The sequence below is a fragment of the Taudactylus pleione genome, unplaced genomic scaffold (genome assembly GCF_031769625.1).
Source record: "Taudactylus pleione unplaced genomic scaffold, aTauple2 ptg000062l, whole genome shotgun sequence".
Classification (NCBI taxonomy): Eukaryota; Metazoa; Chordata; class Amphibia; order Anura; family Myobatrachidae; genus Taudactylus; species Taudactylus pleione.
In genome coordinates this window covers 3,893,769-3,915,605 of record NW_028284464.1, presented here as the reverse complement: position 1 = coordinate 3,915,605, position 21,837 = coordinate 3,893,769, and the positions used below count along the sequence as shown (strand labels likewise).

The 21,837-nt window shown below is 44.2% G+C and overlaps 1 protein-coding gene across 1 annotated transcript in view; it reads right to left on the bottom strand.

Moving 5' to 3' along the window:
* Positions 1-21,837, bottom strand: part of PRODH (proline dehydrogenase 1) — a 185,193-nt gene that overhangs the window by 67,662 nt on the left and 95,694 nt on the right. The window contains exons 6-7 of the mRNA XM_088465355.1: positions 18,533-18,649; positions 13,060-13,139 (exon numbers count right to left, since the gene is read on the bottom strand). Coding sequence (XP_088321481.1) covers positions 13,060-13,139; positions 18,533-18,649 — 197 coding nt within the window. The remainder of the gene's footprint in view (positions 1-13,059; positions 13,140-18,532; positions 18,650-21,837) is intronic.

The window sequence follows — 21,837 nt, the reverse complement described above, 5'->3', positions numbered from 1 at the left end:
AACAGTTGCAGTCGCTATCTGTCTTTTGCAGCTTGAGGTGCTCTCCCTTCCAATACTTGGCTTAGGCTGATTATACCCTACTGGGGTCAGCGGCAACCACCTAACCAGGTGGGTCTTATGTAGTGTCACTGGGGTGGGAGGTGGATACCTTGAGGATGGTAATGGGCTGGCTGTTCACCACACATTTGGAAGATCTGAATGAGTGTGCAGATAGTGATATTGCTTCGTGGGGCCATTCTTTCTGCGCCACCATACTATGTCTATTCTTTCCTTCTTCTACCTTTACTTACCTAAATAGTAGGTTAAATAGTTAAATAGTTTATTATTCAATAAAGCTGACCTTTATTTCCCCTTAAGTAAGTCTCTCTGTCTTTATTTCATTATGGTTAAAGTGTTAAGATGTTTTACTCATGCTGGTAGGAGGGAGCACATATCAGACAATGGGGAGTTTATGAAAATCTCACCAATATGATTGTTGAACATCTAATTCCAAAACCATGGGCATTAATATGAAGTTGCCCCCACCCTTTACAATCTATAACAGCCTCCACTCTGTGTTTGAACATGGCAGTAGGGATCCACATCTATTTAGCCACAAAAGCATTAGTGAGGACGAGCACAGATGCTGGGTGATAAGGCCTGGCTAACAGTCAGCGTTCAATGGGGTAGAGGTCAGAACGTCATGCATGCAAGCCAAGTTCTTGCACAACAAACCTGGCAAACTATTTTTTTTATGGATATTGCTTTGTGCATGGGCACATTGGTTAGAGAGCCTGATTCACCATCGTACACAATAGCGATTACGCACGCAGCTGACCGATTGTCATTGTGCATGCGTAGAAGCCGCACTGCATATGCATACAAGTTGCACTGCGCATGTGCAGTGATCACATTGCAATGGATTCCTATGTGCGTCCGTATTCGCAAAGTGAGTGACAGGCGGTCAGCATTTGGGGGTGGTGACGGAGGAGTGGTCGGAGAAACGCAGGCGTGCCTATCCGTTTGAACGCTGTGTCATGGCTGTGCATAAAGTAGTCCAGCGATTACATACGCAGCATGAGAGCTCTCTTCGTGCGATGAGACGTGCAGTTTCTGCGGCAGGTCAGACCTGGTGTAAATGCTGCGTGACTGGCCAATGGGCATAGATGGTACATATGTTTAAGCAGAAGATCGAAGTTGGATGGATACGAGAAGGCAGCAGTGGGCGTCTTTATGCCGGCGGTACTTTGGCAGGCATTAGTATATTTTCGCAGCTGCGTTCCGTGTGAAAATCGCATTAGCGATCGCTACTGAATCAGGCCCAGAGTCCTTTCTGGTATCAGCATGACAAACTGAAGTCTCAGAGTTGGAAGCACACAATTCTCTAGAATGCTGTAGCATTAAGATTTCCCTTTGCTGGAACTATGGGATCCAGGCTAAAATGAAATACAACCAGATGACCATTATTCCTCCTCCCAAATTTTAGGGCAAGAAGCAGTTTCTGGACATCCACCAAACCCAGATTTGTTTGTCAGACTGCCAGATGGGAGCATTTGAAGAGCTATTTTCACATGCCACTGAGTCCAATGGCAGCGTGCCATATGGGGTAGTTTGGTTCTACTGCTTCAGAGTCCAACTGCATAGTACTTTACATCACTCCAACCAACATGGAATCCCAATCCATGAATGTGGGAGGAAACCGTTCTTGTGCAGATGTTGCTTCCAGATCTATTTTGTAACTTGATAGTGAGTGTTGCAAACAAGAACAACTTTTTACATGCTTCAGCACTCTGCTGTCCCAATCTGTACTCTTTTGTAGCCTGCTGCTTCGCACATACAGATGACAGGGTCATCTGAAAGCAGGACAGAAATTTGAACATTAAAAGTCACAGCGCTCTTCAGTATTACCCATTCTACTGCTAATGTTTAACTATGGAGATAGAGTGGTTATATGCTTGATTTTAGGCACCTGGCTGTAATGGTAATGGTCAAACACAGTAATTTGAACTTTTGTCCATAAACTTTTTGCCATGTGGTGAATGCCAAATTGCTACTCAATATTTGTAAACAGAATTGTTGTCTTGCGGTTCTTATTTTGAAAAGTCAGGATTTTTGATACTGATAATCTAGTACTCGTTAAATTGCATGGATGATCTGCATTTCAGAAGTTTGTATTAAAAACATTGATTTATCCAACTATATGGCTACATTTCACATCCAGCAGGAAGGATGGCATTTATTTGGGCTCTTAAGCTAAATGAGAGAGTGGCTTACTGCCTGGTTGGAGTCTTCCTAATCATTTATGTGGTCTTCACCATCCATGACAACATCCAGACTATTGTATTATGTCATTTATATAGGTGTATTTGACTAGGCATTGAGCACTACTGTATGCAGCCTACATCTCCTGCTTGTCCAGGCTGTTCCCAGATTTTTTTTTTTTATAGCCAGTCAAATCACAACAGCATATAGGGGATATACTCAAGTTCCATAGCTAACTGAGCAGAAAAAATATGATTTTTAATTACCGTAAAATCTCTTCCTTGGAGTCCATCTGGGGGATGCCATTGCTCTGGGTTATGCATAGTGAGGTGTGGAGTTCACCCTAGCTTAATTGAAACTGGCTCTAGCCCCTATATAACCCCTCCCCTTCCACCCAAAGCTCAGTCTATGTTTAACAAAGCTAGAGGAGACACAAGGGAAGGGACTTAGAAACCAGAAACCAACAGGTATCTTAATATGAAACAAAAACAAGGGAGGGATTGCTGCATCCCCCAGATGACTCCAAGGAAGAGATTTTACAGTAAGTAAAAATTGTATTTCCTTCATCCATCTAGGGGATGCCTCTGGGGTAATATACCAAAGCAAGCCAATTAAGGAGGGGGGGGGGCATTGGAAATGACCGCTCTCAAAAACTTCCACCCAACACTGGCATCCTTTGCTCCAAATGTATGGTAGCGGTATAACTTTGTAAAAGTGTGTACGGATGAAAAGTTAGCTGCTTTGCAGAGCTGCTCAACTGAGGCACCATGCCGTACTGCCCAAGAGGCTCCGACCGCACGAGTCGAATGAGGCTGAGACTGTCACATTCGAGGATAAATATGCCTGCCGAATGGCAGAAGTGACCCATCTAGCGATAGACCCTTTTGAGGCAGGCCAACCTCTTTTTGGTGCATCAATCAATACCAACAGGGAATCTGTACGCCTCAAAGATGCAGTACAATAAATGCGTAACGCACGTACCACACCCAACAATGCTAATGAAGAACCTTCAGTAGCTATTGGATTCTGGTGACAGGCCGGAAGGACAATATCCTGGTTAATGTGGAAAGCAGATACCACCTTTGGCAGAAAGGAAGGTTTAGTGTGTAGCCTCAGGCTCAAATGGATCCTTTTGAAGTTCCTCCAGAACTAAATTCAAGTCCGGTGGGACATAAGGAGGCTGTATGTGAAGAACACCCCTGCAAGAAGATCTGAACCTCTGGAACGGTGGCCAATTTCGTCTGAAACAGAATCGATCGAGCCGAAATTTGTCCTTTAAAAGAAGGCAATCTCAAACCCTTAACCAACACCTCTTGTAAATAAAGATAAGAGGCGAGACACTCTTAAAATTTCTGGTTTGAACTTGTTCTGTTCACACCAAGAAATATATATCTTCCAAGTCAGATGATATGTATCTGAGAAATAACTGGTTTACGAGCCTTTATCATGGTTTTCACCACAGACTCTGAAAACACTTTGGCTCTCAAAATATTGGATTCAAGAACCATGCTGTCAAAGCCAATTGAGGCAAATCTGGGTGATGGCATGTACCCTGAAGTAACAGATCTGGAGGCAGTGGCAGGCAAAACGTAACATCTGCCACCATGTTCTGAAGAACTGCATACCAATGAGGAGCACACCAGAATGACTGGCCGTGCCACTGATCGAATCCGCTGGACTACCTTTGGTAACATTACCAGGGGAGGAAAGATGTATCCCAGCTGGAACACCCAAGGTGCTGTCATGGTATACACCAGAGATACCTGAGGATCCCGTGACCGAGATCCGTACCTTGGAAGTTTCCCATTTAGAAGAGAAGCCATTAGATCTATGTCTGGAGATCCCCATCTGGCCACTATTTCTGCAAGCACCTCCTGGTGTAAGTCCCATTCCCCTGGATGCACACTGTGGCGACTTAAGAAGTCCGCCACCGAATTGTCCACCTCTGGAATGTAAACTGCTGAAATAGAAGGAACCCAATTTTCTGCCCAATGAAGGATGTGAGAAACCTCCCTCATTGCCAGCCAGCTGCGTGTGCCATCTTGCTTGTTTATGTACGCAACTGCTGTGGCATTGGCTGATTAAATTCACACTGGTAAATTCTTTAGATAGCATTGAGCCTGAATCAATGCATATCGAATCGCCCTTAAATCTAGTATATTGATGGGAAGAGGTTTCCTGAACAGACCAAAGATCCTGTAAGTGTCTGTCTAGAACCACCAGCCCCAGCATGTTAGGCTGGCATCTGTGGCGACAATGGTCCAGTTTACTGACAATTGACAACCCTTGTTCAGATTTGCATCCTGTAGCCACCACCGGAGAGACTGACAGGTCTGCAGAGATAATCTGAACATCTGTCTATTTAATTGAGGGTCTGGTTTTACCCATCGATGAAGCAATTGGTTTTGTAGCGGTCGGGCATGAAATCTGGCAAAAGGAACTGCTTAGAATGAAGCTACCATTTTTCACAGTATCTGCATAGCCCTGAGAACAGAGATATGAGATATCTGTAAAATGGTCCTAATTCTGGATTGCAGATCCTTAATATTTGCCTGCAGGAAAAATACACTCTGACACTGAGTGTTGAAGAGAAGGCCCAAAAATCCCGCCCTCTGAGATGGAATTAAAATTGATAATCCAGCCGAATCTCTGGAGCATGTCTAAATTAATCTGAAGATGTTGTTGCAGTAGGACCCGTGAAGGTGCCTTTAGCAACAAATAGTCCAGATAGGCGAAACACGTTTATCCCCCCACTCCTAAGTAGGGAGATCATGTGTGCCATAACCTTTGTAAAAAGTCTGGGAGTGGTGGCCAAACCGAAATTTGGAGCCTGAAACTGAAAATGCTGATGGCCTACTGCAAACCGCAGAAGATGCGGATACCCCCTCTACATAGGAAAATGGAGGTAGGCATCCTTGATATCTATGGAGGCTAGTAATTCTTCTTCCTCCATGGAACAAATGACTGCCCTTGTGGGCTCCATCTTGAATTTTTCCAAGTGAAGATAAGCATTCAATCTCCTGTGGTTGAGAATGGGGCGAAATGACCAGTCTGCTTTGCCTACCAAGAAAAGGTTGGAGCAAAACCCCAGGCCTTGTTGTAGTATCGGGACTGGAATGATTACTGTAGAATCGGAGCGCACAGAAATTGCTTGCATAAAAGCCGCCTTTCTGCAACCATCTACAGGGAGAGGGGTGGAAAAGAAACTGCTTGGAACCGGATATTCCAAATCCAGCATCAGTGTTCTCCCCAGGTTGTATTCTGCGGGCGCATTGCTCGGCAGGAACAGCCTGCCGCCCGGCACGTTTCCCCGGTGACCCCCCGCTGTGGAACGCGGGCCTCTGAAGTGACCATAGGCTAAAGAAGCCTTCGATCACTTCAGAGACCAGCGTTCCCAGTGATGCACTGCGCGGGTGACGTCATGACGTCACCCGCGACATGAGGAGCCTGCCCCGCGCGCCTGCTGGATCTAGTTAGATCCAGTCAGCGGGAGGCAGCGGTGAGCGGGAGAGTGGCCAGCAAGTAAAGGTAAGTGCTGGGGCCGGGGCCAGGACCAGTCTGGGGGCACTATTTAAGTCTGAGGGCACTGCCTAAAGGGGCCAGCCTGGGGGCACTGTATAAAGGGGCCAGCCTGGGGGCACTGCATAAAGGAGCCAGCCTGGGGGCACTGCATAAAGGAGCCAGCCTGGGGGAACTGCATAAGGGACACTTTAAACCTGGGGACACTGCGTAAGGGGCCAACCTGGGGGCACTATTTAAGCATGGGGGCACTACTTCAGCCAGGGGGCACTGCATAAGGGCAAAGCTAAGCTACAGGGAGCAATGCATAAAGGGGAAAACTACAGGGGGCACTGTATAAAGGACACAAATACAGGGGGCACTGCATAATGGACACTTTTGACTGAGAGCCAGTGGGGGAGCAGCCCGAGACATGTCGGGCTGGATTGGTCTGGGAGATACCCCTTTTGCCGGCGCGCACATAATTGCGAAGGCCCCCACCCAGCTACTTTTGGATGCCACCCGGCTGGAAAAAATTTCTGGGGAGAACACTGAGCATGTAATCCCTGGTGACTATCTACTTACTTAATAATCCAGATTGGAATTAATCCAATCTTCCCAGGAACTGAGTAAATGACCGTCTACCAGACCTGTGACAGTCATGCGGATTGACCTGCTGGTTTATTAGCAAGTTGACTGGTGCCTGTGAATTACGTCCCCTAAAGGCTACTCTTCAGGAAGCCCTAGGTGCACCCCGGAAGGCCTGAAAGTTTCCTCTGCCCTGATACTGAAAAGCCCAAATCCTAGGAGTTATAACTCTTCCAACCTGTAATCTGAGAAATAATCTTGGTTAATTCTGGACCAAGCAAAACACCTCCTTCAAGAGGGCAATGCCTCTAAAGCATGCTTAGATTCTACATCTGCCTTCCAAGATTTAAGCCACAGGGAACGCCTGGCGGAAATGGCCAATGCAAAAATATGAGACTGCACCTGAAGAGACACCTATATAGGTTAGAGCTTCCAAAATCTGATCAGCTAAGGAACTAGCTTCACATATCCCGACTGAAAACCAGTAATCGTTTGATACATCCAGGGACCTATAGCCTTCATCACCCAGGCACTGGCCAATGCTGGACGCAGTGATACTCCTGACAAAGTGAATAAAGCTTTTAATACAGTCTCACTTTTCCTATCCATGGGATCTTTAGGAGTTACAGATTGTGCAGTTGGAATAATCGTATTCCTAACTAATCTAGCAATAAGAGCATCCACCCTGGGTGGAAACACCCAAAGCTTGGATAAACATACTTAAACTTTTTCAGGATATGAAATTTTGAATCAGGCTTTAACCAGGCTTTCTTTAATTTTTCCTCAAAATGTGAAAATTATGGGAAAACAGATACCCGTTTCTTCTTGCGTTTAAAGAAAGAAACTGAACTAGTCTTCGGGACAGTTGTTTCTTGTATATGCAGAGTCTCTCTGACCGTATTTATCAGCATGGACACACCTGAATAAGAATGGGAGTCTTCATCCCAGTTTGAGGAGTCCTCCCAATCCGAAACCAATTCCCCTTTTTCCTGGAAAGAGGTAGCTGCCACCTCTTCCCCAGGAAAGTCCATCGAGGAATGGTCTGCTCGCCTCTTAGTGGCATTAGACCCTGTCATTCTATTCAGGGACATTGCTATCTGCATTCCATATTATGGGCCCATCTGCACTCCACTGAGGGATCAGATAAAGGAGTAGTCTGAGCACATGGCAACATATAATTTGCCTGAGAGTGACGTAATTCATCTATGGCATTAGCCATAGATCTGTCCCAATCAGGCATCAACGACTGTTCAGCCGAACACCCCGGTAATGAATCTCCCTGTGAACAACCCATACATAGTGAACCCTGGGTCCGTACCTTTTGGTAACTTTTTATCACGTCTTATACAGGTGTAAACAGTGACTGATCCTGGTTTCTTGGACCCCCCAAAAAGTGTAGCATAGGTTAATAAGACTCAATTCACTGGTCGGGAAGCCGTCTGACTAATTCCCGACTCGGGACTAATGCTGGGCACACACTGACAGATCGGCCACTATATCTGCTGCACGTCTGCCAGTGTGTACCAGTGGGTCTGCAGACCTCCCGTACACACACAGCTGCAGCTGCGGGGAGGGGGCGGGACACACCCCTGACCCGCCCCCCCGGGACCAGCTGCAGCATGCAGATGATGGGTTGTTCAGTGTGTGTGAACGATCATCATCTGCAGATATATCTGCAGATCACTCGATCTGCAGATATATCGCTTATGTGTGTACCCACCATAAGGATAGGCGTCAAAATCCCGACGCCCGTCTAGATCCAGACGCCGGAATCTAGAAATCTAGACAGACGGCTTCCCGAATGAAGAATAGCCGGGCACTGTGAGTGTTTAGCAGCAGTGGGTGGCGGGTTTAGTTTTAGGCAACCCCGGGTGGACTTTGGGTTAGGCACCACCCCAGGAGGGTTAGGTTTAAGGTGCGGTGAGGGGAGGTTAGGGATAGGCACCACCGGGGGGTGGTAAAGGGTAGGCACCACCTCAGGAGATTTAGGGTGCGGAGTGTTGGGGGTTAAGTTTAATCACCCCCGGGGGGAGGTTAGGCACCACCAGGGGGAGGGTTAGTGTTTGGGTGGGGGGGTGGGGAGGGTTAGGATACTTACAAGCCCCAGTCGGGATCTTCAGCGTTCAGGCTTGCGGCATCGGTATTTAGTCAGACGGCTTCCAGTGTGTATATATACACTAAGTTACTGCCTATAATTCTTTAGTGCAGTAACAAAAAATTCCTACTTTATATAAGCCAGAAATACTAGATTAATACAGATATAGGGCCAAATGTAATAGGGTGAGAGTTTAGAAAAGTGAGAGTTTCTGACACTTTTTAAACTTTGCCAATGTAATAGAGTCCAAAAACAAAGTAACAGAACGAACTTGCATGTTTTTTTAGACTTAAAAAACTCTCAGGATTTAAAATCTCATTCAGATGTTTTCCCATTGTGAAGATAAAACTCAACCAATGTGAGAGTTTACTGCTAAACTCTCACATTTTCTAAACTCTCACCCTATTACATTTGGCCCATAGTCTCAGTAGACCGCTTTTGTACTCAGCCACCTCCCTGCATGCTGCTCCACCTAGACCAGGGGTTCCCAACCACGGTCCTCAAGGCACCCTAACAGTCCAGGTTTTAGGGATAGCCATACTTGAGCACAAGTGACTTAATTAGTACCGCAGCTATATTGATTTAACCATCTGTGCACAATCATGAATATAACTAAAACCAGGACTGTTAGTGTGCCTTGAGGACCTAGGTTGGGAATCACTGATCTAGATACTGTGGCCTGCTAGCTTTGCAGCTGTGTTACTCAGCTGCTATTTGTACACAGAGGGAGGCATGGCAGGCTGCATTGTCCTGTTCATTTAGAACAGGTGATTGTAATTAACAGACTCCGGCGTCTCCGGAGCTCCTGCGGCCCACACTGATGATGTCACACGCGGTTCGCCACCACGTGCAGCATGCTGCGCACTGGAACCGGCCCAAATCCCTCTCTCCTCAAAAGCTAGAGCATGTTGCTGCTTCTGTAACTTCCCCAGGAAGCTGAAGCTGCGAGGTGCTGCTGAATTTCTGGAAGGTGTGAGAAATGCCGGCTCTTCAAACAGGGAGTACTTTTATCAACCCCCGCCAATCTCCAATCTGAAAACAGTGTGCCGGGAGGCATATATAGGCAATCCAGGTCTTTTACTTATGTAAAGTCTTATTTTCTTTTTTGCCTGTGGCCCCCTCAGATGTGTGTCTGGCCTGGAGAGAGACCCAGGGACCTTGTAGTTTGGTGTCTCTCTCAGGAGTTGTCCTTTAGAGTGGGAACAGGATTCACACAAATCCCTCCATACTAACTAACTCCCACTCTGTTGGTGCTTGTTACCTGTTTTGCCAGCAACTGAGCATCCAATCATAAAACATTAAAATAAATAAAATAAACCTAACTTAAAAGCTAGGACCTATCTAACCAGTGCCTTCTCCAAAGGCATTAAAAACAAGACTGGGCTTTGGGTGGAAGAGGAGGGGTTATGTAGGGGGTGGGAGCCAGTTTCAATTAAGCTAGTGTTCGACTCCACACCTCACTATGCATAACCCAGAGTAATGGCATCCCCCAGATGGATTATAAAGGAAAAGGTGGTGTTGTCCTTAGCAACTAGTTTCTGTAATTTTTCTATTTAAGCTTAGAAAATGGTTGCTATGACATCCACTTTTTTACACCATCACCAATTTTTATAAAGGGCCTGGCAGAGTATTACAGTGAGTGTGCTGTTCTTATAGGAGGTACTGACTTGTCCTTGTTTGATTAGTATAAGGCTGCACATCAATGGAACATGATTAAAGTAGTGATGTAAAACTCCAGTCATACCGATACAGGAAAATAAGACTGAAAAGCATCTCTATATAGAATGAAGTTTATACTGTGCTAGATGGTACCAATTAAAAAAAGCACTATTCGGTGAATTTATTTCAATGGCCTCCTAACCAAGGATACAGTATGTGACAGTGTAAAGTTTGTAAACCCAATTGTCTATCCAATGCAAACCCTCACTTTTTTAGAATGAGCCTTTTTAAGCCTTCAGTGGCTCTATGCAATGTTAAACATATTGCCAATCACTTACGTGTATAGAACGATAAATCTCCCACAATCACTACCTTAGATAGCTTAAATTGCCAAAACATTTTGGTATATTTAATTTTTTGCACATATTGCATAACATTTTACTGTGTGCTGTGCCGGGAATTTGTCAGGCACTATAGAGGTGCCCAGCTGGGCTTATATTTGGTTCTTCAGCAAATGCTACCCTAAGCATACGCCCTGAATTACTGATGCAACATACATGCCCAGGAACCTGCAGCTTTGCATCACTCTTCCTCAAGTATACTGGAAAATTATATCTGGTAAGCAAAGACTGAGTAGCAAAACAAAAAAGCTGGCAGGGAAAGGGTACATTTTATGTACAGGTATTTCTCTGCTGCCCTCGGAACACCACTGGCCTGGGCATGTTATATGGTAAATACAGAAAACGAATCATCTTTGTTTCTCCACAAATAGCTAACCAGGAATACCACAAAGCATACATGATGGAAAAACTGCTTTAATTTTAGGATTGTGGGCTGCAAGTCACTCTGAAGTGAATACATAACCCAAGGAATACACACATACAGTACATGTTCTCTATTGTATGGTGGTCACTTGGACAATCTTTGTATTGTATGGCGGTCACTTCAAGGATATCTGTATTATATGGTGATCTATAGGATGCTCTGTGATGTATTGCGGTCACTAGGAAGCAGTGTGTATTCTATATTACAATGCTCTGTATATTTTATTGGTCACTATGATGCTTTCTGTATTGTATATATTTCGCTAGAATAGTAGCACCAACACTTGGACTAACAGTCCAGGTTTTAAGGTAATCCATGGTTAAATTGAAATGAGTGAGGTATTAAGTCATCTGTGCTCAAACATTGATATCCATAGACTTTGCCTGCTAGCGTGCCTTAAGGACAGAATTTAGGAATCTACTGCCCTAGTATGCGCTCGGTATTGTATGGTTATCAATAGGATACAGTCTGTATTTACACTATGAAACCTGATAATTATCTTTGCTGCTCCAGACCTTGTCCTCTGCTTTATTTCTCAAATCACTTTTCAATTTCTGCTATGAACCTGGACTGATGAATTGATTTTGCTATGAAGTCAGCCTGCTTTAAACCTTCAGTTTGCGCATTGGACTTTCTTGATCTCTTCCTTCCTATTGATCTTTTACTGTGACCTGAACGTCTCTGGACTTCAGTTTGTTACTTGTACTCATTGTTTTAGATTAATTTGAGATAATCTCTGGCTGTTCTTTTTTTTTTTGTTTTTACTATACCTACACTCCAAGACTTAATTTACCCCCTACACCAGTCCCACAGAGATTGTTCTATTAAGCTTCTCTTGTATACATACACACACCATTTCGAGCATTAAATACTATCAGTTGTGTTTCGTATTATAGGATTTAAATCGCCAGACCTTTCAATGCTTGCAAGTTTCTAGTACCGTTGCCTGAATAATAACCAAGTTATATATCGTACATGAGCAGCACAAAATGCAGATGTGTGGGTAAAATTGGCCTAACAAAGTCTGCAGTGCGGTTCAGAAAATTAACATTTGTTATCTCCACATATCGAGGAAATTTATAATATGTTTGTGGGTCTTTTCACCAAGGCCTATTCGCCGGGATGCAGGTTCTTCGAAAAAAATAATGATGATCAAAAAGTGATCAGTAACACTATCACTTCCAGGTTCGGACTCTGCACAAGTGCAAAGCAAAATAGTTGCTATGTGCATAGGGAACAGGTCCAACCCACCAGGGAGGGATCAAAATCTCCCTCTCCTGCAGGGATTCCCCATCAGGCAAAGCAGGATAAGAGGATAATTCAGTCACCAGGTAGCGGTAACTTTTCAGAGCGTGTCTCCATTAGTTAAGCATTTTGAAAGCTGTGAAATAGCCTTAGTAATGTCATCCCCATAGAAAACTAAGGGATATAATAAGAGATATCTCCTGCTTTAATAAACAGGGAACTTACGTAGCTCGGCCTTGAACAGACTTTTGCATGTGTTTAAAGGGCAGAATCATTTTTATAAATAGGCCCCCAATCACAAACCATTGATACACTTAATAGTACCCATTATGCTGCATGACATCAGATATTTGCTGACTCAGCAACATGGGATATTGGCTGTACAATGGTTGCCTCTCTCAACCTTATGATAATGTCACATTTTTGGATGCATTCCTGCCATTTAAAAGAGGCATAAGTCTACACCAGTGGTTCTCAACTCAACTCCAGCAACAATGAATTTTCTGAGGCTCTGTTCGCAGGAGCACTGGTGAAAATACTATAGTTGTTGAATCACTGGTTAGTCTACCTGTGCTCCCTGTAGCAAATACACAGAACACACAGAGTTGAGGAGGCCTTAAGAAACGTTGGCGAAACAATGTTCACTGTATTGCAGTATGGTACTCCCATCTGCAGACAATGCAGGAGTTAAAAGACAAAATATTTTGGAAGATAGACTGAATCAGGATTAGAAGTGTCCCTGGAGAGCAGGAAAAATACACTGAGCATGAGAAGGTCATAAAATGAAGGTGCTGAACGAATGGTGTACATTTTCCCCTTTATGACCAGAGGATAAAATGAAATGAGTATATATGGCATACTGAAATTTTTACATCCTCAAAACGTAGACTTTTATTAGTGAAGCATACCCTGATAGTCCAAGACTTTCACCCGTGAACCAGTTATGACTTTCATCTTTTGTAGCAATTCCCAGCTCCGCCAGACTGTCCTGTAAGGGAAGACCAACTTTATTTGGATATATAGTTTTATTTTTACTCAGGAGCAAATGGACAGAGAGACATTACATTGGAGAGATTGGATAAACAGAATTATTTAACGTTGCCCCTCTCCCTTAAGGCGCTGCAGACCTCTTGTGGTGGCATATAAATAAAATAATAAAAATAATAAATAATATTACAATAGTGCAATATATTTTAAAACTATACATTGTATAAACCTATAGCTTCATTTTCAAGTAAACTATAAAATGTGCTTTGCATCGCAACTGTGCTAGTTTCTGCCCACTCCAGGCTTTTCTCACCTTCTACTGCAAGCAGAATTCAAAGTATATAGGAATTGTGGTCTCACATCTTACCATAGAATTAAAAACAAAAACCTTATAAGTACATTATTCACCAATTTAAATATCCTAGAACAGGCCTGGCCAACCTGTGCCTCTTCAGCTGTTGCAAAACTACAAGTCCCAGCATAATCTGCCACAGTTTTGCTATTAGAGAATGCTAAACTGTGGCAAGGCATGCTGGGACTTTTAGTTTCACAACAGCTGGGGAGCCACAGGTTGGCCAGGCCTGTTCTAGAACTAAAATAAATACACTCAAGAGCTTGCATAAACTGGATAGGATATAAGCACCTGTTTATTTTTATTGAAGCAAAGCTGGTTGTAACTGGTTAATTTGTCTTAGTTTGTGATTGGTGTACTTCGTTGTCTGTGGACTTAGCTGGCCAGTTAGTAGTTCCTGCGGGTTTAAGTTTGTTACATATATTCTGGACAAGGATCCATCTTTCTCTTTCTAATTTGTGATCCCTTCCACCCACCTGACAATGTTGGTTTGTATTAATTTTTTTATTTTATTTTTCTGAATTTCATTGGAATGTATTTTAATGTTCTCTTCCAACAAGGTATGAACAGCAGGCGGAAGGCTGTGCTCGGCGGCAGCTCACTTTTTGCACAACAGGGCTTGACTAGCATTTCCCCTATGGGAGTGACGAGTCGGTCACTACCTTAAAGGGAGGGGACCAGGTCTCCATCTCAAGGAGGGACCAGTACTGGGCCAATTAGGGGGAGGTGGTTCTACCCAAGCCGTTTCTGCACAGGGGGTGGAAATTCCGCCCCCAGCTGTTATTTATTCCTGGGGCTGTGGCCGAGGTGCACTACTTTTCACCACTATTACCCTGATTAATCAATAATTTCAATTTGATCAATAAATTCGGGTGTGACCTCCTTTTTTCCAAACTTATACAATTGCCAGTGTCTTTCTTTTAGTTAAGTGGAGTGTAAATTATTATAAAGGTCACAGTCGTGCCCTTATATTAAGGCTGAATCGAAAAAACCTGAATTCTCCCATAGAGAATTCCCAAGGGGCGGCATGGTGTTTAAGGGACTACACCTTAAAAGCTATTGGAGGTACAGAGCTGAAATTTGGCATGGGCAGGTAGAACTGTCACTCTGTGCTGCATGCCAAATTTCAGGGCATAAAAATGTAAAATTATTTGGGAGTAATCTAAAGTCCAACTGTCAGTTTTTTCTGAAACTCTCAGTTAGGACCACTTTTCTGCTGTACTCTATGGAGGATTGTCGGGAAGGCATAAGTAAGGGTACAGGATGAATTTAGACTTGGGGTTTATTTTATTAGGTAGCTCTTGTTCCAGGGTAGGGCCTTTTGGGGTTCAGGTAACTGAGACAGTTACAGTTTTTAAACTATGATCTCACAAATGCCCCATTGTAGAGATAGGGAGCTTCAACTTGCTGCGCAGCCTCAGTTGGTGCCTCAGGGGGGAGGGGGGGGGTGTACTCACTGTGACTCAAATGGATGCACCAAGATGGCTGTTCTTTGCGGGCGGTAGCGACGGTGGGACCCGGGGGAAGGAGGCGGACGTTAGCTGCGGCCTGGACCCGAGGGGGTAGTGGGTGTTAGCAGAGTGAGATTGCGGTCACTCACAAAATGGTGGAGCTGCAAATTCACAGAATTGTGTGCTCATTGGAATACACACATGCAAATGAGGTATGTGCAGTTATATGATACACACATCCCACTCAGTGCCCACAATCTTCCCATTCGGTCACAACAACAATCCCACTGTGTTACAACATCCTTCCTAATTTCTAAAACTATCATACTCTGTCTATGCATGTACACTATCTGCGCCTCCATGCTGCTCTATCTTCCCCAATCTCTACAGCTGTGTAGTCTCTTAACTGTGCTAGTTCTTTATTCCCTCATCCGCACCAATCTGTCTTTCCACATCCGCGCCGCCCTGTCCTTCTGCATCCGTGCCACTATGTTTCCTTCCATCCGCACCACTACCTTCCCCTCATCACTCTGTCTTCCCCCCAAACCGCACCAATCTGCCTTCCCCAATCTCTACTGATGTGTGTTCTCCCATTGTACTAGTCTGTATTCCCTCAATTTACCAATCTGTTTTTACACACCTGCGCTGCTCTGTCTTTCCGTGTCCATGCCACTCTGTACCCCCCATCAACATTGCTCTGTTCTCCCAAACCATGCCACTATGTCTCCCCTGCATCCGCACCACTGTTTTCCACCCATCTGCATCACTTTGGCTCCCCTCCATCTGTGTTGCTTAATTCCCCCCATGGCCGCTCCTTTCTGTCTCCCCCATCCACACCGCTCTGTTTCTTCCCCCATCCACCCCACTCTTAGCCCATCTGTGCAGCTTTATTTTCTGCTCAGACCTCAGTCGTATAGTGTGTATTCCAATGAGCACACAATTCTGTGAATTAGCAGCTTCACCAATTTGTGATATCACTCTGTGAGAGTGCTGAATCTGCAGTTAATCACAGGGTGTGATGGCATACCATATCTGTGTTGCGCAAGGAACACGTCCATTAAGGCATCAAACTAAAAAAGCAATTAAATTCTGATCATTAAGGCTGAGTGCCAGAAATTCAGTAGGTTTTGTGAAAATTTCAGATCATGTCTAAGAAGCCTTATAGGGACATGTGAAACCGTAAGGTTTTTTGTCTATGGAATAAAAACTATGGGTGACTTCTAGTGAAATCAACTAATCAACGCAATTGACTATTCCTGGAAAGAGTCAATCACACTTAAAATCAACTGTCTTTTTTCTACTTTATTAAATATTTATTTCCATTGGTTTCCCATAAGCCTGTTGCACTGACACAAGTCTGAAACCTGATTCGATCTCTTTACTATAGGATTACTTAAGAAGGCCAAATCAAACAATTCACCTCCAAATTCACAATTTAAACAGACAAAATATATAGCATGTTTAGGTGCCCTCATTTCCGGACATAGCCCCACGGTTTAAAGATTTACCCTTGGAATGTTGCTGTTTTCCAGTATTAAGTTATATTAACCCACCCAAAACAATAAAATAAATATTCTTATGCATGTTAAATGCCATTACAATGTCCTCAAATGGTAAGCTTTATCGTGTAGGCAAATGAAAAAAAAAAAAAAGTTATTTACAACCAAATTCTTTGAACATAATGGGTACTGCAGTGATCCAAAGTCTTCTGAGACATTAAAGTATGTTTGGATACATAGGGCTATATTTACGATGCAACGGCTTTTGTAAGCTGCTGCTTGTCAGCAGTTTGTAGCTGAAAATTTAAAGCGGCACTAACATTCAGTGTAAAGTCTGCTGAGCTTTACACTGAATGTTAGTGATGCTTTACATTTTCAGCTCCAACCCGCCAAGAAGGGCAACTTACAAAAGCCTGCTGCTTCGTAAATATAGGCCATAAACCAGTCGTTCCCAAATTCAGTCCTCTAGGCACCAGCCCTCAAGGCAGTCCATGGAAATTCATTCTTTTGCATAGATGGTATAATCAAACTGACTGAGGTGCTAAGTAAGGCACATGTGCTTAGGTATGGATATCCTGAAAACCTGGACTGCATTGAGGACAGAGTTTGGGAACCACTGCCACAGACTGTCTAGCAGGGTACCGTGTAAAGGATTCTAAAATGGTGGCATTTATCTGTCAGGAATACAAAAAAGCCTGGCTAAACTGAGTGAAGATTTGTCATTTACAGATGTGTCCTTACACATTATTGCTGCAGTCGCGCTAAAACCCCCTCGGCGCACCAGATCCCGTGTGACTCTGCTAGCACTGGGAGTCTTTTTTTTCCGAAAAGTGTCTAAATCACAATGCGATGCAACTAGGAGACACCATCAGACTGTGCTGAATAATTTGATATGCAATACTTGTATATCTGTGTGCGACTGAGTCTCTGAATCTGTATACAAAGTGCTACAATGTAGAGGTTGCAGCTTTTTTTTAAATTTCACATTCTGGTGCATACAGATATACAAGTGTCGCATGTCAAATTAATTAACACAGTCTGCTGGTATGTAGTTGCATCGCATTGTGACTTAGGCGCATAATCGTTAAAGAAAAAAAGAAAACAAGAAAAGAAGATGCTAGCAGTGTATTACAGAACCTGGCGGCTCACTTACGTCTTACGCCAGGCAAGTCGTGCTGCATGGCGTATTGATGCTAGATATATAAGGACACATTTGTATAAACATTGCTACAGAAAAAAGGTTTTGAGACAATAGTAAAGAAAATTAAATACATAATGCACAATGCATTTCTATTCACATTCTCCCACTTGTGCTGGGTTATTTTCATGAGAGGGAATATACACCATTTTGGTAATTAGAGCCGCCATCAGGGGGGGACTGCCGGGCCTGTAGTCCCGGGCCCAGAGAGAGAGAGAGGGCCCGGATGTCAGCATTAATGGATTGGTCATTATTATAATGGCAGCCAGGAAGAAGACTCGGCGCAGGCAGCATTCCAAATAAGTTGCCAGCCGCAAGCCAATTAGACCTTGCGGAACGGCATCCAATCAGGAGCGGCCGCTCCTGATTGGTTGTCGTTCTGCAAGCAGCCAATCACCAGCAGCCGCTCCTGATTGGTTGTCCCGCGAGCAGCCAACCAGCAGCGGCTGCTCTTGATTGGCTGCTCACGGACCGACACCCAATCAGCAGCAGTCGCTCCTGATTGGCTGCCGGTCCGCAAGCTGTGATTGGCTCTCGGCCAGTGCCATATTTGAAGTGCCACCGACGCTTTCTAGCTGGCTGCACTGCACTGCTGCGGTCCTGCAACCCGGGCCCCCACTCTCTCCAGACCAGCTGAAGTACACAGGTAAGTACATAATGCAGCTAGCCTTTCTCTGCGCGTCTGCCCCCCCCCCCCCCCCCAAGTCCAGACAGCCTCCCCTGCCCTGTGCCTCTCCCCTACTCCAGCCTTTCCTACCCTGCCCCCCCACCCCCAAATAAGGTTCAACCTTCCCTGCCCTATGCTCTCCCCCAAGGGGGGCCCTGCCTATTTTATCAGTACCGGGCCCCACAATTTCTGGTGGCAGCCCTGTTGGTAATAAGACATTTCCTTACTTGTAACTTCTCCACTTCCAGTTCAATTTCGACGGCAGCTAGCCCAGCCTTACCCTGCTCCGCTGCCAGCTGATGGAAGAACCTCCGCCATTTTATAAGCACTTCAGAAAACTGCAACTGAGGAGAATAAGGAAGACATTATATCAAAGGCAGATAAATACCATTACATTCATTTCAATTTTCTCCTGCTCCTTCACAGTTTTTATGGAAACACGATGCACAATGTGAATTAATGGTTTTAATATGTTTTAAAATGATATAGTAATGGATATAAACACGAAGAATGACTGCAACATTGCCAAATTAGAGATAACTTAGGACAAATTATACTTTAATGGATATGGTAAATTACTTTGATTGCTACAGGGTATGTCTTGTTCATTAATTCAGACTGTGGCTGAACACTGCAGACTGTTTGTGGAAGCAAATGTGAGACTGGTATGTGCTAACATAGTTGTTTTCATATTAAAAAGTGAAGTTCAAAATATAAAAGATGGCAATGTTATCTTACTCAGCAATTCGTTTAGGTCAGTGGTTCTCAACTGCAGTTTTCAACTACTGCCAACAGGTCATGTTTTGTGAATTTTTTTAACCACTCCACTCTTTTTTTTTTTTCAAAAACTAGAAATTGTAATTTTATTTTATTTCAACATTTTTGGAATGTTTTTTAAAAATATATTTAAATATTTTATTTTTAAAAAATATACCTAGGTATACCCCCATATAGGCCCTCATTGTAAAATCTCCCAACCCTGCATAAGACATAGCCCTCCTTCAGTGTCAAAAGATCATCAGCATTATCATCCCCCTAGTGCACAGGTTATCAAACTCGGTCCTCAGGACCCCAAACAGTGCATGTTTTCCAGGTCTCCTCACAGAATCACAAGTGAGACATTCGCTCCACCTGTGGATCTTTTAAAATGTGTCAGTGAGTAATGAATACATCTGTGCACCTGCTGGGTGGCCTGCAAAATGTGAACTTTGTGGGGTCCTGAGGACCGACTTTGAGAACCACTGCCCTAGTGGAATGAGGAGTGATGATAGACAGTGGCAAAGCCCCCACTCTCAGTGTCAATGGGACCCCACTCTTTTAGCGCTCCCCTCCCCATGTGTGACTGTATATAAAGTATAATTGTTTATTTTTAATATAATTCCCACCCCCAGCAAAAAAAAAAGTATTTTGTGGTGCAGCACAACCCACCTCTCCCACCCGATCCCTATTACTTCCCCTCCCCTGCTGCATAGGTTTCCCCACCACCTCATCTTACTGCAGAACGCAGTGGAGCCTTTAGCATTCACTCAGAGGGAACCGATCAGTCCCCTCTGAGCAGGAAGAAGCAGATGGGCTGGTGATCACGCATCAGCCCCTCTATATGTGCAGAGATCGATGACCAGAGGCCGACACCACAGCCCGACCCCTTCAGGAAGAGGAAATAAATGTCCTCATGCAGGACGCTGGAGAGCAGCAGAACCATTTGCCTGGTGACGTTGCATGGGATGTGACGGCAGCAGGGAAAGCCCACCTGCCTTCCATCACATCCCATGTGACGTCGCCAGCCATGTGGTTAATCATGTGAGCTAATGTATTGATGGGTCAGTACCTGCATCCAAAGACAGGAATCCTTAAAACATGACCTGCTGGGAAAACTTGAGGATTAGAACTACTGGTTTAGATAACAGACTAATCCACTATACATTTACTTGGCCTAATGTAGGCTTGATTAAATACTCATGGTCCATGGCATCAGTCACTTCGGGAGCATAAGGCCCCTTAATTCACTGTTATTGTGTTTGCACTAAAATCTCAAGTGAAAGCGCTCATCAATGTGCTGGATGCATTCGCAAATGTGTCTAGAATATAAGCAGTACAGAGCTTTACCCATTCATTTCAATGGCTCATTCATGTCAATAGGGTTTGCTTAAGAAAGCTCATTATCCATATAGAAACAAAACAAAAGTCAGCATTTAGGGGAGGTAACGGGTGGGCCAGGACCAGGTTCTGGGCGTACCCAAATGAGCCTCTGTGAATTCATAAACAGCATAAGCGGTCACGCTAATGTATTGATGGGTCAGGCGAGACGGACATTCTGAGACAGCATAGGGTTGCTAAGATGTCCGATGTGCGATCAATGTGCAACCTATGACCACAATGTTTTATCTTTTGTACGCAGGCCAGAGGTGGGCATCTCTGTGCCAAGACCGCTGAGTCCAAAATCAAAGTTGCGAATGCAACTGTGCCCACCTCAGGCCCCTTGTGATTAAGGGGGAGATTTATCAAAGCTTGGAGAGAGATAAATTGGAGAGAGACTAAAGCTGGCCATACACACTACAATTATCGGGGCGATCCGCCCGATATTTGCAGCTTGTTTGCAGGTGACCGAGGGTTAAATATTGCTCGGTCGGACATGCCGGATTGTCCAGCATGCCCGTCCGATGCGATATTTAACAGGTAAACTGTTGGTCGCATCGGGCTGTGTATGCCCAGCCGCGGCCGACAGACAGACATTTCCTGTGTTCCTTCCCATGGAAGGAACAGGGAAATGTCTCCTCCCCCGGGGGCGGAGCGCGGATGTCGGGCTGATACACTGTGAGAAATCTCACAGTGTATGTCGCGAACATCTGCGGCTGGCAGGCTGCCAGATAAAATGTCTGTCGATCTGACAGGCATTTTATCTGCACGTGTATGCCCTAAGTACCAACCAATCAGGTGCTAACTGTCATTTTACAGGCTGCATTTGAGAAATGACAATTAGGAGCTTATTGGTCGGTACTTTCTCTCTCTCCAAGCTTCAAATAATCTCTCCTTAAGCTGGTTCATAAAGTAACGTGTAGCAGCATTCGCATTAGGAAGTATAAAATAATTACGTGTTAACAGAGAATTTGGGATAAATGTTGTGGTTTTCTGTGTGTCTATTAAATTAGCAAAGTATAAAATGGCATTGATTTATGTACGAAAGACATCAGCACTAGTCACTTACATTAAACGTTCAATATACTGGTCAATAAAGCACAATGTTGCACTAGACTAAAGCTGCAGGAGGTTCCTATTATCATGACATTTTCTTTGCTTTCTGCAGGTACAGCAGAGCTCCACATATGGTTGCTTCCAGTTAACAAGATAAAATAGGCCATGTGCAAACCTTCATAATGCAGGATCACACATTTACTTTCATTAAATCTATCTTCCACTAGACAGATCAAAAGGAAATTATTAACCAGGTTTCTATGGCTTACTGCAGGTTTGCACCTGTTTGTATATAACCCCCAGAGCTGGTAGAAAGCTTCTTGCAGGAGTTTAATGCCGG